At 40.5% G+C, this 21,170-nt stretch overlaps 2 protein-coding genes across 4 annotated transcripts in view; one reads left to right on the forward strand and one right to left on the reverse strand.

The window, feature by feature from the left end:
- LOC148422911 (uncharacterized) overlaps nucleotides 1–21,170 on the reverse strand; it is an 85,133-nt gene that overhangs the window by 30,493 nt on the left and 33,470 nt on the right. For all 3 annotated transcript variants that reach the window (XR_015865825.1, XM_088416460.1, XM_088416459.1), the window contains exon 5: nucleotides 8,846–8,937. Coding sequence is in view for 2 of the 3 variants with exons in the window: in XM_088416460.1 (XP_088272586.1) it covers nucleotides 8,846–8,937 (92 nt within the window). In the remaining variant the exon portion in view is untranslated. The remainder of the gene's footprint in view (nucleotides 1–8,845; nucleotides 8,938–21,170) is intronic.
- kitlga (kit ligand a) overlaps nucleotides 1–21,170 on the forward strand; it is a 47,666-nt gene that overhangs the window by 16,830 nt on the left and 9,666 nt on the right. The gene's annotated exons all lie outside the window — the stretch shown is intronic.

Consider the following 21,170-nt stretch of genomic DNA (forward strand, 5'->3'; position numbering starts at 1 on the left):
CTTGGACCGGGACCTTTATGGGTCTGGCTTGACTTGGACTCGGACCTTCGTGGCTCTCACTCCATTTGGACTTGAACTTGTGACTAACTTGACTTGGACTGGAACCTTCGTGGCTACGAACTGACTCGGTCTTTAAGACTTACTTGACCTGCGCCGGGATCTTTATGGGTCTCTTGGCTTTGACTCGGACCTTTGTGACTCAAATCTGGACTCGATAATGGTGAACGAACAAAGCATTTGCATTTTCTTCCAAACACGGGATACTGATTTTTTTTTTATGTGCACAAGTGATAGAATTGAACGAGTACTTTAATCCCGATCTCATAAATAACTGAAAAAAAAGTATCAGACCCCAGGAAACCCAGGAAAAAAAATATGGCAGACCTCCCAAGAATGAACCTGTCAAACAAATTTCAAGCCGCCCCGTCAAATCAGGACGGTTTCACGCGCGGCCGTCGCTCGACCCGCAAAGCGCGGTCCCCCCCGACTGAAAAACAACGATTTGAGATCAACATCTGGACGGCCCGAGCAGCCTTAATCATCTGCGCCGCTAATCCCGGCCATGAAACGTATCGCAAAACAATGACGGAGGCCCGGAGATTAGCGTGAAATCACGAAGCCCGTGTCATGCGAGGCCCTGCATGTTCCGCTTTATGGGATTACGCTTCAGCTAATGATGCATCTTAGCCGCCGCGGGGGAAGGGTCGACGTGGTCGCCGTCCTCGGCTCGGTCACGCAGGCCCTCGCTCACGCCGCCGCGCTCAAACGTCCCCGATGTTTGACGTACGATTCGGGAACGATACGAGACCATCTTTTTATATATATATAAGAGCTTTTCACAGGGCATATAACCAGATGACGCCGTAAAAACAATAATAATGATTTTATTGATCTTTCACGAAAACCCTCAACCTTTTTTCCGTGATATACCCACGCAAAAGCGCGGTGCCATATGTGTCTAATTTATGCAACTTTGAAGCTACATTGACCTTGTTATTTTTAGTCAGTAGCTCCCTGAAATGGATTGTGTAACATTCTCTGATTTCCGGAGATTTCTTCGAAATTTGCATCACAAATGGCAAATTGCGTCTATATTAAACGTAACAAAATGACGGAAGGCGGTATTTTGCAAAGGAGTCACTAAAAAAAGTTTTTTCAAGATATTGTTTGGTGTTTCAATTAATTTGCTCTTAATTTGAAAAGAAAACTAAGCACTACTAGAAAACAATTTAGCGATACGTTGTTTCACGCTCCGATTAATTTGCTCTTAATGTGAAAAGTTGTCATAGTTTATTTGTTTTTCATTTCAATGTGATTGACATACTTTTGATGTCATATTTCTCTAATAGCTGGTGTTTTTTGTCGATTAATTCGTATTGTTCCTCTACTTTCTCAATTGTTTTCAACTTGAATGAAATGCTTTAAATTGTTGCGTATTGGATGAATTATGCATTCCTTATTCGACTTGAGAAGCGCTTTATGAATACATCTGTTAATAACAATGTTAATAATAAAGTTATATATAATATTAAGATATAATATTACTATATGACTACTATATACTTATGTTACTTTATAAATAAATTCATTAGTATTGTTGTTAATTACACATATAAATTAAGATAATAATAATACTATTATTATCATTATTATTACGTATGAGCCTTAAATGACAAGTACTTTATAAATAATAAATGTATTATTATTACAGTTAATAATAGATACAATATTAAGATTATATTATTATTATAACTAGGCACAGATTATTATTTATGATAATGAATTATGTTGCATTAGCCTTAGTTTAGAAGTGCTTTCTGAATACAGTTATTAGTATTCCTCTTAATATAAAGTTGCAGCGCTCGCTTCGAAAAGAAAGCGACTTTAGAGCGTCGCCCGTTCACTGACCTTTTCAATCCCTCAAACTACCGTAAACCAAAAAAAAGAACAAAAATTGCGGCTTTGACCCCAAAACAGACAACAGCCGAATGATTTGAACATTGTTTTGCTTGCGACTCGAAAGTCAATCGTGGGACGGGGTCGCGCAGAACACCATGCCCATTTACGGCCTGCCAAAAAAGTGATTTAACCACGTCGGGAAAAAAAAAAACTATGAGCGGACCGATTGGCTTCCAGACCGCAAGAATTTGCTTGCGGTCGCGTTGGCTAACCTGTCCCGACATCACGCAGCGCCAAGCGAGCCAGTCAGAACTTTCAATTGGTTACGCTAAATTCTTGTTAATTTAATAAGGATCCTCTTTTGACAAAAGGGACCTTTTGTCTACTGGCTTTTTCTTCACATTTCAAGCTGCTTTCATTTCAGTGGAAGCCAAGCAACCCAAAAGGCTGAAAAAAATCCATTTGCTTGGGATTTGCTTTCTCTATTAGCGCATTTCAAGGCTGCATGGGCTAGCTGCGAGGGGAACGTGTCGTAACTGTGTGTTCATGATAGCGAGACGTTTTAGGTGTTTGGTTCAATACTGCGCTCATTTCGTAGCGTTTATGACACGCAGAAAACACGCAGCTGCCAATGCAAGTAGCGATATCTACAAGTATGTCTGAATATGAGTTTTTTCACCCGGGATCATGCGAAATTATCCAACTATCATCCTCCTCAGAAGCAAAAATGTATTTGCATTTTTTTCCCATCAGAAACATAAATAATATTCATGGGTCATTTTGACCCGGGATCATGCTAAATGATCCAAAAGCTCCAGAAATTTTTGGAGATGTGTTTACCTGCTACCAAACAAGTCTTGTTTCGATTCCTATTCCCCCTCCTCAGCAGCAAAAATGTATTGATTTTTTTTCCCCCTCAGAAACGTAAATAATATTCATGGGTCATTTTGACCCGGGGTCATGCATAAATATACAAACGCTTCTGGAACTTTTTTTGTGTGTCTACCTGCTAAGAAATGTTATGATTCATTCCTCTCCACACAGAAACAGAAGCAGAAATAATATTCTTGGGTCTTTTTGACCCGTGTGCATGCATAATCATCCAAAAGCTTTGGAATTTTTTTGTGTTTTATCCTGCTAAATATGAAATCTTGTGATTCATTTTTATCCCCTCAGAAACAGAAATTCCTTTGCCCCTCCCCCTTTTAGAAATAATATTCTTGGGTCAATTTGACCCGGAGTCATGCATAATTACCTAAAAGCTTTGGAAACATTTTGGGTGTGTCTACCTGCTAAGAATCTTGTGATGCATCTCGCTCATAACAGAAAGAGAAATAATACTTTCGGGTCATTTTGACCCGACTTTTGATTATTTATCCAAAATGTTGTATGTACTAGAAAAAAAAAGTAAAAACATTGTAATAGAAATGCACAAAAATGTATTGCAAAGCTACATTCAACATGAACATTCATTGGGTTGCGTTTGAGCCGCAACATAACGGAAAGGTTGAGTGAAAACGTTGAAATGATGATAAAGAAACCAAGAAATACGGCCATTTTATCGACAATAACGAAAAAAAAAAATGACCCTCCTGTTGCGATTGTTTCTTAACAACAATATTAACGGGTCAAAGTGACCCACCCTAATATTTAATCCATGAAACAATGAAGGGCAGCTGGTAGACGAACCTTAATTTATTTTGTTATTCCAGATTTTCAAAACGGGTCAGTCCGACCCACACGATAAGGAGGGTAACGCAAACAATCGAAATTTCATCCGAGGTTTTTCCCGTCAAAATTTTGTCCCGAGCTGAACTCGGAGCCTCTTGGCTCGGTCTGACGCGAATTTAGCAAGAAGGCGATAAAAGCTAGCGTGCGCGTATCAGGTCAGAAGGTAAGCTAAACAGTCCAAACCATCTCAGGCGTCTTTTTTTTTTTTTCAAATCAATTTTGCGATAAATATTTGGCAGCCGCCTGTTGCTTTTCCTGGTCGCTTGCCCTAAGATGAGAATCTTAATCATGTCGGACAGCAAAAAATTTGCACATAACCTCCAGATGTGCAGCCAGCGCGCGTCGGACGCCGTTCCTCGGGTATCGAGAATCGGATCGCGGGAATTCCGGCTCCGTTCCTCAACCCCGCCGGAGGCGTTTCCATACAAACCCAATCAAACGCCATGATTGAATTGATTAAAAGCTAAAAAAATTCACATGGCTGGAGGCTCTTTGAACTCTTTGAACTTGTGACTCTCAGGCTAATTAAAGGTCTGTACATCTATGGTCTTGGCTCGGCCTGTGTTTTCCAATTAAGCGTCTTCCAAGAAATCAAAGCGGCTAAAGCTGTTTTGCACGTAGTCCCGCATACCAGCGTGATACTCGCACGATAAAAAGTTGCACTTTGCCACGCCTTTTGCCCTTTCGGATTCCGCCGAAACAAAAGCGTCGCCTTCCACTCTTCAAAAGTCTCCAATTTGTTGCCTTTGTATGCTAACTATGGACAAAAAAAGCCTTTCTTTTCATCGGAAAGTAGCCATTCGGATTCGGTCTATTTACAGGGGTGGCAAAGGTTCGACCTCGCAGGACGCGTGGAGGGAAATCGCTTCCCAACGATCGTAATATATATTCACGTACCGTATTTTCCGCGCTATAAGGCGCACCGGATTATAAGGCGCACCCTAAATTAATGACTTATTTTAAAACCTTTTCCATATATAAGGCGCACCGTATTTTAAGGCGCACCCTCAATTAATGACGTATTTTACAACTTTTTTAATCACAATATAGTAAGGACACTAATAACTCAAATAAAAACTAAACTCTCAATAGCATAAGTCAATGTCAATATGTGCAACACTGTTCAACTGTAAACACAAAAGAAACCGGTAAAGCTTAATTCATCACTTCATTCCCTATCTACCAATCCCAATCTCAATATTCATCCATATATAAGGCGCACCTGATTATAAGGCGCACCATCAGCTTCTTAAAAAAATGAAGGCTTTTAGTTGCGTCTTATAGTGCGGAAAATACGGTAACAGCTTTTCTTTGATGGTACTGAACAGTCTTTCAGTTATTGAAAAAGTTTTGTCTCATTTTTATAGTACTTTACAAAATGGTCTCGCGGGCCGGATTAAACCCATTTGCGGGCCAGAACCGGCCCGCGGGCCGTAGATTTGGTCTGTTGTTTTAAAGCAGTGCTTTTCAATTAGCCCAACAAGGAAGGATTTAACTTTTAGCGCCACCCCCATTCGCTGCGCCAATTATAAACAAGATTATTATCAGTTAAAAATTGTACATCTAAAATTGTCTTTTTATATACTTATCAAAACAAAAAGGAAATGTAAATCCACTTTCAATAACTGTTTCCTATTTTTTTTAGAGCTTTCATACAGGTGACAGGTTAGTCTAAAGCTGAAAAAATAAAGCCGGAAATTAAAAAAAAATATATATATCATAAATAAAATTCATGATACATTTTATGGCAAGGGTGTGCAAACTTTTATCTCTGAGGGCCACATAAAAAAAAAAAAAAAAATCAAAAGATGTAAGGTCCACTTTATTCATCTATTTTACGTTTATGTGTTAATCACGATAAAATCAACCAATCATATATTGTCTATATATTTTATTTAATAAAAAAAAAATACTACGTCAAAGCTTTGCCTTAATTTGTATTTTTTTTCACACTTCAAATACTACTTTAGCAAAAAATGTATTTTTATGATATACCGAGGGCCGCTAAAATGTGGATGGCGGGCCGCAAACGGACCTCAAGCCGTTGTTTGGACACCGCTCTTTTATGGGAATTATATGACCGATTAACCATTCAATAAATGTACACACACTTTTGTATTACTAAAAAAATAATAATAATAATAAAATAAAAGTATCCTTTTTAGCTAACTAACGACAGGTAAAACACAACAAATCCTTTTTATTTTAATGACTCATTTTTATTGCGTGAATGCTGAAAGTCAAACTATGTTGTTTTTTTTTTAAACTTCTACATTTTTTTTCCTACCCATTTTTCAAATACATTTTGATTCGACGGGGAAAAATGAAGGGAACACGGAGCGGGCCGGATATAACCTGGGCAGATTTAAAGTTCTGGTAAATTTAGAATTCGGAAGGCATTTGAATTGCCGAGTCATGGTTTTGACAGGATGACTCATGATGGGTAATAAAGTTGAATGCATTATTTGAAGTTGCTTTATTTATCTAATTATCTGGCTCACATTTTCCCCTGAGGGTTATAATTGGCATAATAAGGATGAAATGATCGCCTATTGTGAAATTAAATTGTAGGGGAAATCTGAACAACTATCAATTATGAATTATTGCTCAATTTAGGAAAACTTTTTGGTATTTTTGCAGATGTACGCGTGTTGGCGCTGCGTAAATGGTTCTCCTTCGTGGTGGGTGTGAACGCAGCCAGCTTGAAAAATTCGGTCATTTAATGATTTCATAACGAAACATCCGACTCGCCTCGTCGACGTCAACAAGACGACGTCAAATATCGTGAAATCCTTGACGCGCTAACTATGCTAATTAAGGATGCGTAAAACGGACGTGATTACGCGGGTGTGATGCGGCGCCTGTTGCTAGCGATTAGCAGGGGCTCTAATGTTAGCAGCTAGCGAGCAGCGCTAAATGCTAGCAGCATTAGCGGTTAGAAGAAATCGCCAGCTCCATATAGGCTGGCAAGAGCAATCACATGACACTTCAAAGGCAGTTGAACTCATTCTTTCCCAAAGATTTATTTCATTCATTTATTTTTTGATGAGTCCAGAGTTTCGATTCTATATTCTTATTTATATTTTTTAATATACTTATAAATACGTTTTTGAGTGTTACGTTTGACTAAAGAAAAGTCTATAAACGGCTGCTACTAAATGAATTACGAATCAATTACTTTAGTATCTACTAAACTAATTGATTAATTTTGTATTGATATATTATTATATATTATTATTATTATATATATGTATATATACATATATGTGTGTGCGTGTGTATTATGGCTTAAGTACAAAAGTAATATCAATGATTAGGGTCATATATATATATATATATATATATATATATATATATATATATATATATATATATATATATATATATATATATATATATATATATATATATATATATATATATGGGAAGATATTTGTTTCAAATATCTCACTCAGAGCAGTTTAGCAAAAAAAAAAAAATATTATGAGGTGGAAACATTTTTCGTTTCATTGTCTTCCGCGTCCACAATTGCTCTTTCGCCAAGCAAAAATCGACATTTCTTGCATTGCTATTCGAATACCCAACCAATTATTCTCTGGAATTTTCACAAGGATATCTGAGCGTACGTATATTTGCATCATTGTGGGCCCCGCGGCTCAATTTGTCCAAATCGGATCTTTCTTCACGCCGATACCATCTACACGTGCTCGCACCTGTCGCCGTACATCCGACAGGAGGTCGCGTGAGGTTTTTTAGCCCACGTCATGTAAAGCTCTCAAATTCCTGCTTTGGGAGATGCTATCGCAGGCGTAGCAAATGTAGGACAGCCGCTGTGTGAAAGGTAATAAAAACAATCAGCTTCACCCGTGACGCCGTTACGTGTGAGAATTCCCCACGCGTAATGGAGATGAAGTATTACGGGGGGGAGTAGGAGGATCCCCGCAGAGACCTTGCGTGAAAGGGGAATGCTGCCTTTGCGTTGAACGGAAGAATTTCAGCTTCTTCCTCTGACGCCGTTCCGTGTGAAAGGGCGCGCGTGACAAGGGATGAGGACACGCTGGAAATGTCACAATTTGAAAAGCGTCGTTCGCTTCGTTAATGACTCTGGAATTGTCTTTACCCTTTCAAAAAGGTTTTGGTTCATTCTTTAATTCGTTGAAGGTTTGCTTAGTCGTTATTGGTGCCTTTCACGCATTCAAGCAAATAGTCAAATAGTGGGGCGGGTCCCCGTTGAAAAAGGCTTTGTTTTTACCATGTCAAGTTTAATAATAAAATAAGGATTGGCATTTTTTTTTTTTTTTAATTCAGGCACGCACTTGGTTGTTTTTTTTCAGTTTTAGATTAACCTGTAGCCTGAAATTTCTCATGCTTTTGTTAGTTTTTTAATGAATACAGTTTTAGGTATACTTTTGCAATTTGTAAGGATGGTCATTTTATTTATAAACAGCGTGGCGAGTGGGTATGGGGGGGTGACAGGTTTTTGTCTTGGGGGGGGGGGGCTGGATCCCCGCCAGACAAAATTAATCCGTTCCGGATCATAAGATGAAATCGTCGTTTGGCTAGCAATAGAAACCTATGCTAATTAGCTAATGCATTAAAACATCAGCATTGGATATACATGTTAAAAATGAGTAACAAAATAGTCTACTACGTGCTACTTACATATAATATACATGTATAGAATTAAATAACATCATGAATGAAAAAATATATATAAAAGAAAAAGTCTTTAGCATATTGGCATCCTGTTGACACTGTGACGCCGACCAATAGCAGACCAGCATTAGTGATGCGTTGCAGTGCAGGGAGTTTGACACGACTAGAAAATAAGAGCAATTGCCTAAAAATGCATGAAGAGGGAGGCAAAACAACATAAACACAGACAACCCCACAGGTCATGAAGGTTGTTGATGGCGTAAAGCGGGAAGAATGCAGTAAAGGGGGGACGAAAGAACAGTAGTCCATTTTGTAACGTGAATTAAAAAAAACGTAAGGCGGGGACGTCGTTACTCAGGGGGCCACTGTACTTATTTCCCACAGCCAATGTCATGTCGATCATATCAGCTCAGAAATTGAGAAGTTTTTGGGAAGGTTTTGTCTTTCCCGTCTCGCGTCGCTCGGAACCTTTCACGCAGAAAGCCGTCACCCAGAAAATCACCACGTACGACTTTACACCTTTCGGATTTGACGCTACTCGCTTCCACCGCTGTCTTACCTTTGATGCTGTTTCGTGTCGTTTTCTTCGTCCCCGTTGGTACCTTTCACACAGCGGATTGCTGATTGATGACTTCCTTCTCTTGGCAGTACCTTTCACACACAACAGCAACATTGTTAGAATCAAATTGCATGTGCGGCGCTGGGTTCTTATCGCTACACCTTTCATACAGTCCTCAAAAATGTACGTATCGTCTTCGCGTACCCCTCCAGACCGCATCGACAGATCGTCAAAATCAAGACGCGGACTCCGGCGCGTAAAAAATTCGATCGGGACATCCCTCAATCTCTCGTAACGTTAACTGAAAATGGAGACAATCGTTCCCGAAGGTTCCGAATTTCCAACGGACGAAGGAAAAAAATTCTGGGCGTCAAAACGCCAAATATCGGCGTTGGCCACGGACCCGTCCGATAACGGTCCGGCGCCTTTTCAACGGGCTTTCCCGTCGGAGCACATCAACAAGTTGCCTGGCAGGGATTTAAGCAAGCCTCGAAAGAATAATAAAGTTTGTTCCCAAGCCAGCGCGTGTTTTGGACGCCATCCAAAGACCGGAGCCAGTCTATTTATCTTGCGCTTTGTTGCCGTTAGCCATGGATTTCCCCCTTTCAAGACATTCCTAAAACAAGGCTTGAGATGACAATTAGAAATTGAATAACATCCCGCCCGCTCCTTGTTTTTTTGTTTCGCGTCCTTTATTGGCGTCCTTCCCGCCGCCTCGGACCGCCGGCCGTTCTTCCTGTTGTGAGCGAGGCGAAGTGCGCATGTAAGCGCTTTTGGCTTGGCAAAGTGCAACAAGTCGCTGCGAGAGCGGTGTGGCAATCCAAAACCAACATCCCCGACAGGGCCCGACTTGTCCGCCTGGTTTTTTTTTGGGGCGCTTTTGTTTAGATTCAGTTGGGCTTCAGGTACGGCCTTGGATAAACGCATGTTGGGAAACAATCCGTGACATAGTTGACATAGTGGTTCCAGTGTGATTTCAACCTTAAGTCGGGTCTTTTCGGTTCGTTCCGCTATGTGCCCGCAAATATAAACTGTCAGCTGTCACTTTTTTCACGATGATTCTTACCCACTGTACAGTACGGAGACAAACTATTCGTTTGTGTCCACGGTATTGGACGTTTGCTTTTCGTCTGTATCTTTTGACACAGCCGAGCTACGAAGACCTACTGAATTTCCGCATCGCCCTTTTGTACCTCTGACTGTGTCTGGTGCGCAGTCTCAAAACCTATTATTTTGTGTCCACTGTAGAGGACAAAGGTTTTTGGTCTCTATCTTTGGACTCATGAGACTTCTCAGTAGAAGACCTACTGGCCTTTCCAATTATGTCACACATTTGGGTAGGACGCACTTAACTTTGCTGACTTGTTGGGACAAAAAGGACACAACGTAGGACACAGTCAAGACACGCTACAAAGTCCTACTAAGTTTCCGCGTCGCCCTTTTGTACCCGTTTGTGTCTGTACCAGTCTTGACAGACTATATGAAAGGCGCTTATATGGATCGTATCTTCTTCGTAGGACGCAATTAACTTTGCTGTCTTGTTTGGACAAAATTGAGACAACGCAGGACAAAGTCAAGCCACGCTACAAAGTCCTACTAAACCAGGCTGGACAGACTATATGAAAGATACTCATATAGATGATATCCTCCTGAGACCTATTATTTTGTGTCCATTGTAGTGGACAAAAGTCCTTAGTCAAAGGTTTTTGGTCTATATTTTGGACTTATTAGTCTTCTCACTCGAGGATCTCCGGGCCTTTCCAATTATGTCACATATTTGGGTAGGACACACTTAACTTTGCTGTCTTGTAGGGACAAAATGGATACAACATAGTACAAAGTCCTACAACATTTTTTGCATCCCTTTTTTGTACCCTTGCCCGTGTCTGTATCAGGTTTAAGAGACTGTATGAAAGATACTCATGTGGGTTATATCCTCCTGAGACCTATTGACTTGTGTCCACATGATAAGCCACATCAAAACGCCGTGGGCCGCAAAAATGTGGACGGTGGACCGCAATGGCCCCCGGGCCATAGTTTGCACACCTCTGCTGCACATTTATACAACATAATTTCCTATTCATTTGTCCACTACTGTGGACATCTGTTTTTGGTCTATAGCTTTAAACTCATTGCCGCTAATCTACTAAGTCCTAGTGTGATGGGTTGAGGACATCTTGGCCTTTCCAATCATGTGTCTGGCTAGGACGCAAAAAACCTTGCTGTCTTGGAGAAAAATAAACGGACACAAACGAAGAGTTGATACGACAAAAAAACGAAAATTTAAGCGGGGGCGTGTTGACTTTTTATAGCGACGCTACGTTAACGTCGTGGTTGAGCAAAACGGGTAGGATGCGATTACATTTGCTGTCTCGCGGAGACAAATCAGACACAAGAGTGGACACAAACGACTAGGCTGGCTCTTCGATTCTGTGAAATAAATGATGCGGAATTCATCATCAGAGCCTCATGTGATGTACACAACTGTAATTTGAGGTTTTTGTTGGCTTCTATTGGATGTTCAAAATTGGATTTCAAATTTGACCTTAACTGGCAAAATAGTTGAGCTGATGTCGCGTTCAAAGGAGGAAAGCGCTATTTGTATTTGTTGGCGTCGGACTTTATCGAAGGTGGTTCCAATCTGTTGCGCGTCCTTTCCATACAACTTTTGGCAGCGACGGATTTTTATGAGTACGTTGCGGCGGTTGGGAATTTCCCAATTTTGGCTACTTCTGCTTCAAGTGTCATTGCGTTTTACCTCTAGCTGAGTTTGACGGTTTATTTAGTTCTTTTGGACACGACGCGGCGGAGCAGTCGAACGCAAAAATAAGATGATTACATGTCCATAAACTTGACTTCACTCGAGAAAAATGTGCCCCAACTCCGCACGTCTGAAAAGATGGCCACGCCCCCGCAACATTTTCGCTAACATACGTGGTAAAGCTCGGCAAAAATTACCGTAATTCCCCAAATATAGGACACGCCCGCGTATAGGACGCACCCTTCACTTTAGGGCCAAATTCTGGTATTTTCTACGTTACCGTGTAGAATCCGCAGCGACACGTTGGCAACGTTGCAAAAACTATAGCAAAACAGAAGAAATCTCATCTTCCTAAATTCTTCATAATTTCCTGAGCGCTAAGCGTTTCAGATTTCCCACATTGCGAGCGGTCGGCGAAGGCCTCGACGTCGAATGCGTGCACTTGTTTTCCCTTTTCCTCGTGACGCAGCTCCAGTTCATTTTGCTGTAAATACCCGAAGTTGCGCAGCATCCGTGTTCCAACAAGTTTGTGATTGTGTGCATGTGCCAAAAGAGCGCAATTAATAAACGAGCGGAATGGAATACATTTCCGTGTTCTCTAACCGGTGCAGTCAGCTCCACACCTGAATCAGTTGGAGACATCAGAACTTTGAGATGATCCTCTACGTTTTTGTAATATTCCCGCGCGTGAACAAGGATGGACTCGGAGGTTGGTTCAGTCTGCTTGCTTCTTTTATTGAAAATAATGCGCCGACTAACAACCTGTCAACGAACTGTCTCGATTGTTTTGCGTCGCAGTTTGGCGACCTTTGAAAAGTTTTCTTTTGACACGAAAAACTATTCTGTCCTAAGAATGTCTTCAAAAGGTCCTTTGAACAATCGCGACAATCAAAAAGCGGCACGCTCAAAAGAGGCGCGACCATCACAAACACTTGGCAAACTTCGGGTACGGAAGGACTAAAGTAACGATTATTTGATGTACCAAAGCAATCGATTACTTTAGGTAACTGAGGACTAAGGTATTCGTAATCAACTGTTTAGGTATCGGTAGGACTAAAGTAACAATAATTTGAGGTACAAAAGCAATCGATTACTTTAGGTAAAACTATTACTCAGGTAATGAATTACTAAAAGTATTAGTAACCAAGTATTTTGGTCAAGGAGGATCTAAAGTGACTGGTATTCAGGAATCGATTCCTTTGGGCAATTGAGTACTAAAGTATATGAAAGCAGCGACTTAGGTACTGAAGGACTAAAGTAACAATTATTTGAGGTACCAAAGCAATCGATTCCTTTGGGCAATTGAGTACTAAAGTATATGAAAGCAGCGACTTAGGTACTGAAGGACTAAAGTAACAATTATTTGAGGTACCAAAGCAATCGATTCCTTTGGGCAATTGAGTACTAAAGTATATGAAAGCAGCGACTTAGGTACTGAAGGACTAAAGTAACGATTATTTGAGGTACCAAAGCAATCGATTACTTTAGGTAATTGACGACTAAGGTATTCATAATCATCTATTTAGGTATAGGTAGGACTAAAGTGACAATTATTTGAGGTACTAAAGCGATCGATTACTTGGGAAATTTAGTACCAAAGCAATCGATTACTTAATGTAAAACTATTACTCAAGTGACATTTATTTGAGGTGCTAATCGCTTACTTTGGGTAATTGAGTACCAAAGCAACTGATTACTTTATGTAAACTATTACTCAAGTCATTAATTAGTTGATTGATTAGTACCAGTCATGTTTACATATCTCGTCCGGACTTATTTTTGGGATCGAATGAGGTAATGTAAATCACAAACAATAAAGGGCCCAAGATTGAGCCCTGGGGTACCTCAGACTGACTTGTAGATTTGATGAAACTCCACTCGAGTAACCAAATTTCTCTCTGTTGTTTTGCTAACTATTTGAGGGCAACCTCTGAGTTTACTAAGCTTTGAAATGAGAATTTTATGAATGACCGCCCAAACGCCGGGCTGGAGAAAAACCCCAAAGGCAATTTCGACCCGCGGATGCGTATTTCGCCGCGTTTCCAGCAGGCGTCGAATTCAGTCGACGCCCCGCCGTCAAATTGTCAGGCGCTCCGGGCCAACGTGAAGGGAAAAGCCAGAAGGCGCGCCGTGAATCAAAATCAAAGCGGCGCGCTTGACGCGGTGGTCGCATCCTCCGGCGCGGCGTACGTACTAGCGGCGTCCTTGCGCAATATTTGCACAAGGCCACGCCCAGGTTTTCACGCCGTCACCCGATAGCTTTGGCTTCATGTCGCAACCCGGTGGATGCTAAGCGCTCTCGGGGAGCGCCGCCGCCGGTGGTCGGGAAATGCTTTCCAAATGGGACAAGACCAAACGGCGGCTGGCTTTTTAGTGTCAGCTTGGATTCATGTGGAAGACGCCTGCTGTGTGGGCGAGGTTGGAGATACTTGGACGCCTTTTGAGGGAAACTTGTAACAATTTATTCTTGACGATTTATTCCAAGGTTCAGAGGCGGGATGTATGCTAAAGCGCTTTTTTCGACGAGGACGCCGACGTGAAAGGTTTCAGCAGTTCCCGCTACGGCCGGGCGGTTTTCTCTTCCGTCCTTCGGAACGTTTTGGGTTTTCGACAATTTTAATTGAAGAAATAAACCCAAGAAACATCTATTTAAAGTTTGGCTTTTATTTTGGGGTCATTATCTTTCCACATCATTCTCGCAGTATTTTAGCCAAGGGACGCTAGTGCCATAACAAAGCTGACATGTTGTTGCTATCTGGGTGAAATTTCAGCTCACTAGTGTCTTCTTTCAATGTTTTACCTTTGATCTGAAATGACATTTGACGGAAAGGGTCATTTTCCACATCATACTGGCAATATTTTAGCCAGGGGACGACGACTCCTCCCAGCATGATAACTAAGTGGTCGTGCCGTGTTGAACTTTGATATGCTGTCACCACCTGGGTGAAATTTCAGCTCCCTGGTGTCTTCAATGCTTTCTCTTTGATGTGAAATGGATTTGGTGTGGAGATAAAAGGATTGAACACATTTCGACCCATTTCTTCCATATCATTCTGGCAGGATTTTAGCCAGGTTTATGGCACAGCCCTGCTTGTGGTCGCGCCATGCTGAAATTTCAGCTCCCCAGCGTCTGCTTTCTCTTTAATGTAAAATGCTTTAGATGTAAAGATCAAGGGATGTAACATCCATTTTTTGGGTCGTTTTCTTCTCATGTGATAACTAAATGGTCATCCCATGTTGAACTTTGACATATTGTCACCATCTGGGTGAAATTTCAGCTCCCTTGTGTCTTCTTTCTCTTCGGTGTAAAGATCAACCGATTGGATAAATTACAACATGGGTTGAAAAAATATAATCAACTTTCAACAACTATTTTTAAAGCATTTTTAAACATTACAGGTTAGTTTTAAACTGATTTTAAAAAAGTGCATCAAAGTGCTTGGAATTTGAAAGAAAAAAAACAATATTAATTTCATTGCAATTTCACATGGTAAAAACAAAAAACAAAGCCTTCTCCATGGGGTTCTTACACACACAAACATTTTGAGAAGGACTACACTAATAAAAATGTGTATCTGCATAAAACATAACACAATAAAACCATGCAAGGGAGCCACAAATTAGCAATAAGTTGCTTTATGTTCCAATTAATTGGCTCTTAATTTGAAAACAAAGTGTCCTGCTTAGCTCTGGCCTTCCTTGACGTCCTTTATTTAGTAACAGTAAAGAAAAAAAAAATACTCAGACTTGTGTCGGAAAGGAAAACATATTTTTACTGTAATTTATATAAAATGTTAATTATAAGATGTTGACACATTCCCTGCCTCTTTTATGAAGTCATAGAGTTGGAGCGCTGTCTGTTTTCGCAGCGCGCTCGGGTTGCTTTTGAACTATGAAAAGCGCTATATAAATAAAGGCTTGATTGATTTGATTGAGGATAAGCGCTTGCTTGCTTGCTCGGACCGACCATTAACTTCCATACGGCTTCGAAGGAGCAAAATGAAAATACCCCGGACGCGGCTGTCAAAACAAGCGCTGCCATGGCTTCGCTTTCTAAGCTGACATGGTGACGATTCATCAAATCCGAAATGAGCTCGCGACAACAAACTGAAACAAATATATCATCCTGGCACCGCTAATCATTGTGGAAGTCAACGACATCGAACGCTTTTCCACAAATAGGCGACAGTTACGAAGCTGCAAAGTAGGGATTGAAAAGGCCATCGCCGCAGCTGAGAACCGGTACGGAGACAAGATTCCATCTCACTGCTGACCCGGGACGCGTCTGACAGGGCTTTCAGCATATCACGGACTCCAGGACCGGCACCGGTACCGTTACTGCCAATGGAAACCCTGCCAGATGACCTCGACGCCTTTTACGCACAGTTTGAGACCTCCGGCCCCGCAGGTGCTTTGGCCACCGCTCCCCTCTCTTCAACACCAGTCATCTCATCAGCCCGAGTCAACAAAGCTCAAAAAAGGATCCGCGGGACCAGATAACATTCCTGGAAGAGTCCTCGGGGCTTGTGCAACAGAACTGACAGACATCCTCACCTCTAGATTCAACCATTCCCTCAACCGGAGAACTGTCCCCTTCTACATTACCATCGTGCCCATTCCAAGAAGACACCCCCGCCTTCCTGAATGACTACCGCACTCACCCCAATTATTGTGGTGCTGACCCGGACGCGATTGCCGCCGCCCCGCACGCCTCCCTTACGCACCCGAGAATAAAGACTCCAACATCAGGACGCTCTTTATTGACTACGGCTCGGCGTTCCCCACAGACTCACGGACAAACCGCTCCCCGTTGGACTAAACTCCGCCCCCCCTTCTGAATGGCGGGCCTCGGTCTGCCGGGATAGGGAACGGGACTTCGGCCGGAATCATCACCAACACAAGGGACACCGCAGGGGTGCGTCCTCAGTCCCGTCCTATTCGCCCGCGACTGTGTGGCCACCCGCGAGGACATCGTCCTGAAGTTTTGTCCTGAAGGACAAAAAGCGGCCTCGCCCTCAACACAGACAAGACCAAGGAGATGAGACTGGACACGAGGAAGGAGGAACGCCATCTGAAAAACCAATAGTCATTTTCGGTTTATGTAAGGCTAAAATTGCGCGTCGATTTGAATGTTTGTCGACACTAGCGGATAAAAGTATGGAGACAGCCTTTTAGTCACTATTTAAGAATTTTCCAAATAGTAGATTAATACTATAGTTGTTGACGTTTTCAAGAAATATTCATATGAGATTAATAGGTAAACAAAAACAAATATTCATTCAAATTAAAATGTTTTTTTTTTTTTTTTTTTTACTTTTCCTTAAAACACACATATCATATTTTCGGCACTAAGAGGCACTTGTAAAATTCTTCAATTTTCTCAAAAGCTTTATAATCCGGTGCGGCTTATACGGCACATAAATTGCGAGTTTTCATTTTTGGAAGGCGGGGAAAAAAAAAAAAACACTTAATCGGCATGTAAATGATTCAAATGTTATCCCTGCATTTCAGTTATAAAATGTATAAATGTATTTTTTTTTACAATTAAAACACCCTGTTTGAATTCATACACATATATATATATATATATATATATATATATATATATATATATATATATATATATATATATATATATATATATATATATGCGCTCTAATTTTGAAGCAATTTTGATGAGAACAAGGCGCAATAACCTCAAATAATGTCAGAGGTTTTTTTTTTTTTTTTCTAGAACTCATCTTTATCCTTAATGTTTAATTTTCTCTTGAAAAGTTTGACGGACTCATCTGATTGTTTTGTTGACGTTCCCTTTAGCGCAGCTCCATCTAGTGGATGCATAACGTCAAAGACCCATTTTGGAGCGAACGGGTTAGTTCTTCTACCCGTTAGACGAATTGCCGGCATGTATAAGGCAAAATAAAAAGGCGCGGCTTGCTTTTGAGTAAGAAGATCGAAGGCGCTTGAGCGCTTCCATTTGAGGGTGTTTCTCAGCGAACGGTTTGGCATGGCGACTGGCTGCTGTTCCCGTTTCACATCCGTCTATAATTTGGCCGGCCTGGATTTCCACGGCATGCTAAGCAGGTCGTTAATAACCAACAGATTTTCCCAGTCTTTCCCCAGGAGGTCAGGATGGAAAAAATCCCTTTTAACGCACCACAACGATAATAATCATCATTCGGAACATCCGACAATCGAGAAAAAAATAAATAAATAAAACATCTGCCACCCGTGCAATTTTTTGATTTGACAGGTGCTCACCAATTTTCAAACTATGGTCATGTGACCCTCGCTAACGTCGCCCTGAGCAACTGTGATGTCATTTTCAGTGGACGGCAAACGGCAAAAATGGCCGCCCGGAATTCGACGCTTTAATCGTATTCCACATTTGTAATCGGAATACCGCTAAGGTATTCATTCATTCATTCGTTCATTCCCAAGGACATATTTTTATATTCCATCCCTGGTTCTTCTTTAGACTTTTTTTTCTCTCAAGTATTTGTCGTAAGGAGGGTCGAAAACTGGTTGGCAAGTTCTAAATTATGAAAGGTAATTGATTATTTTAGATAATACGTCATAATTTAGATAATAAGTCTAACTATCAATTATTTTCGTACTTTATTTAGTACCAGCCATTTTTAGAAACTGCTTTTACCAAAAAAAAAGAAAAAGAACCCTTAAATAAATAAGCACATGAGTAAATTTTTGGACTTGAGAAACAATGAAATAAAAATATGTCTTTGTGTTTGAAGGAGTTGCGGGTATTGCGCAACGGCGATCCACCCGCCTTTGTTGGATTCCAGACATTTTAGGGCAGGTGCTCAAGCCAGGACAGTTAAAAAAAAAAAAAAAAAAAGAATGTTCCTAGTACATTTCTATAACGTTTTCACACTAACTTTAAAGTAAGATTTTCCGACTGTGTTTCACATGAGTGGGAATTTGGTGTTGCGATCCTTTGCTTCACAAGTGCCCCCCCGCCGTCATTAACAGCTGTCCCGCTGGCCCCTTGGCAGTGGACGTGAGGACTTAGTTAAAAAGAAAAGAAAAGGAAAAAAAAAAGGAATAAAAAGATCCAGCTGGGACTGTCACGCTTGCCTGCTCTCTATTTTTCGTATGCATTTCCCGCTTTACTTACAAATTTGATACGCGGTCTTAATAAAAGATCAACTTTGGGGCAAGCCATGCTAAGCTAAGTTAGCATGAGCGGCCGATTGCAAATGAGGGAGGGGTGCGCCAAGGAAATTTACAGGGTGTTTCTCCAAGTCTCAGCAAATTCAAATGAATGTTTTTTAATGCCTCTTCAAATCGAAAGCCAATTAAATGGAAGAGTAATCAACTTTTTGCTAATTAGTGTTTTAATGACAAATTTGGAAAATATCTGATGGCTTTATTTTGTTTTGTACGAATGTGTACTGTCATTACTGACGCAATTTTCCTCACAAGCTATTTTTTATACATTATAGAGTAGATTGTATGGATGTTAAGGTATTACATTTGCTAACGAGTTAAAAAAAAAAAAACTTCTTTAGCCTACTCACAGTGAGTGCTCTTTTCAAATTAAAAGCAAATGAAATGGAACAGGAATCCACTTATTGCTACATATTGTTCTAATAATATTTGATGGTTTTATTTTGTTAAGTTTTGTAAGTTTGTGTACTGTGATTAGTGACGAAATTTTCCTCACAAACAATTTTTCATACATCATAGCGCAGATTGTATGGATGTTAAGGTATTACATTTGCTAACGAATTAAAAAAACAATAACTTCTTTAGCCTACTCAAAGGTCTTTTCAAATTAAAAGCAAATGAAATGGAACAGGAATCCTCTTATTGCTAAATATTGTTCTAATAACACGTTTGCAAAATATTTGACGGTTTTATTTTGTTAAGTTTTGTTGGGCTGTGTGTTGTCATTAGAGATGCATTTTTGACAGCCAACTTTATTTTTGTCCTTCCAAGCTAGCCCAAAGCGCGGCCATTGTCTGTGTTCAAACATTGCTTACAGGCATCGGAATTGTGCCTAATAAAATCATTATATTAATAATGACGATAATTATAGTTCTGAAGTACATTTTTGTGTCGACCAATGTTTTGCGGTTGACTTAATTAAGTTTTGTAGCGCCAGCTTTGTCGGGCATTACGAATGGCTCGATGTTGGATGGTGTTTTTTTTTTTTTTTTTTTTGTCGTCACTAATATAGGCCTGGGCAATAACTCAAATTCTGACGATATTTTCGCCCCCTCAATGAATGGTTTATTTCAAAACAGTTTTTATAGATAAAGCGCACCGCGTTATAAGGCGCATAGAATAGAAGCTACAGTAGCGACTGGGCTTATGCAACCACTAGATGGAGCTCAAGGGAATCAAAACAAATCAATCAGATAAGTCCGTACTAGATGATTCATGTTAACGTCGATTACAGTAAAAGTACTTCAATGATTCACTTGTTAAATCCGCCTGAAACTCAGCCAATTTGCGTCCACCGTTGTGTCCATTTTGTCTCGGAAAGACAGTAAAATCAACTGCTTCCTACCCACACATGTGAGATGTCATCGGAAAGGCCGGGACGTCCTCTATCGAGGACACCGGGACTTAAAAGGGTAGCCCGAAGGAGTAAGAATTTACGACCCAAAATAAATGTTCACAGTGGGCAAAAATAACCAGACGGATGTTCAGGAGGATATCAAAAATCTTTCGGCATAATTTAAAGAGGAATACTTTTCATCTTTTGTCAGAATCGATCAATAGGACGGGGCGAGGCGGAGGTTGTTTATGTTTTCTTTGGCCTCGGGTGAACTTGAAACATTTAGCTGGCCCCTAAGGAGGCGCTATTAACTTGCGGCTTCCCAGGCTGCCAACTCTTTCTGATTTGCATAAATACTTGCCCTGCCCATCGGGTGCTGCGGCAAGCTAGCAGCAAAAAGGAGAAGGAGGGAGGCCTCTCTCATATTTGCCTTATTTTCTCATGCGTAAGTCGAGTTGGAATAAAAACTCCCAGTGTTTCCCGAGCGACCGCTTTGCACCGCTAGGGGTACCGCAATCGCTGTTACGATTGCTAAAAAGCATACTGCGTCAAATACTACGTAAATATGTCAAGCGTGTCCGATCGAGGAGCCGGGGGCCGTTTGTGGCCCGCCATCCGTTTTTCAGTGGCCGCTACAACTGAATACTCTCCATTGTTGTCAGGCTAACTCAAGGCTAACTCATATATATACTGTTAAAAAAATATATATATACTGTTAAAAAAAAAAATATATATATATATATATATATATATATATATATATATATATATATATATATACTGTTAAAAAAAAAAAAAATATATATATATATATATATATATATATATATAATTTTTCATTCATTCATTTCATTTTTTGCATAACGTCATTAGCCAAAAAAAATATGAATAAAAAGTTTCTCAACCGATTAATCGTGAATAGCGAAAAATGAAAAGGTATGATGAATGACTAAAAAAATGCTAGCATTGTCATGTAACATTTTATGGAGTTCAGATTGTTGTTCGGACAAGTCTGAGCGGAAAGTTTTGCACAATCAAAA

This window comes from Hippichthys cyanospilos, chromosome 6, assembly GCF_059441005.1.
Source record: "Hippichthys cyanospilos isolate Australia breed blue-spotted pipefish chromosome 6, RoL_Hcya_1.0, whole genome shotgun sequence".
Classification (NCBI taxonomy): Eukaryota; Metazoa; Chordata; class Actinopteri; order Syngnathiformes; family Syngnathidae; genus Hippichthys; species Hippichthys cyanospilos.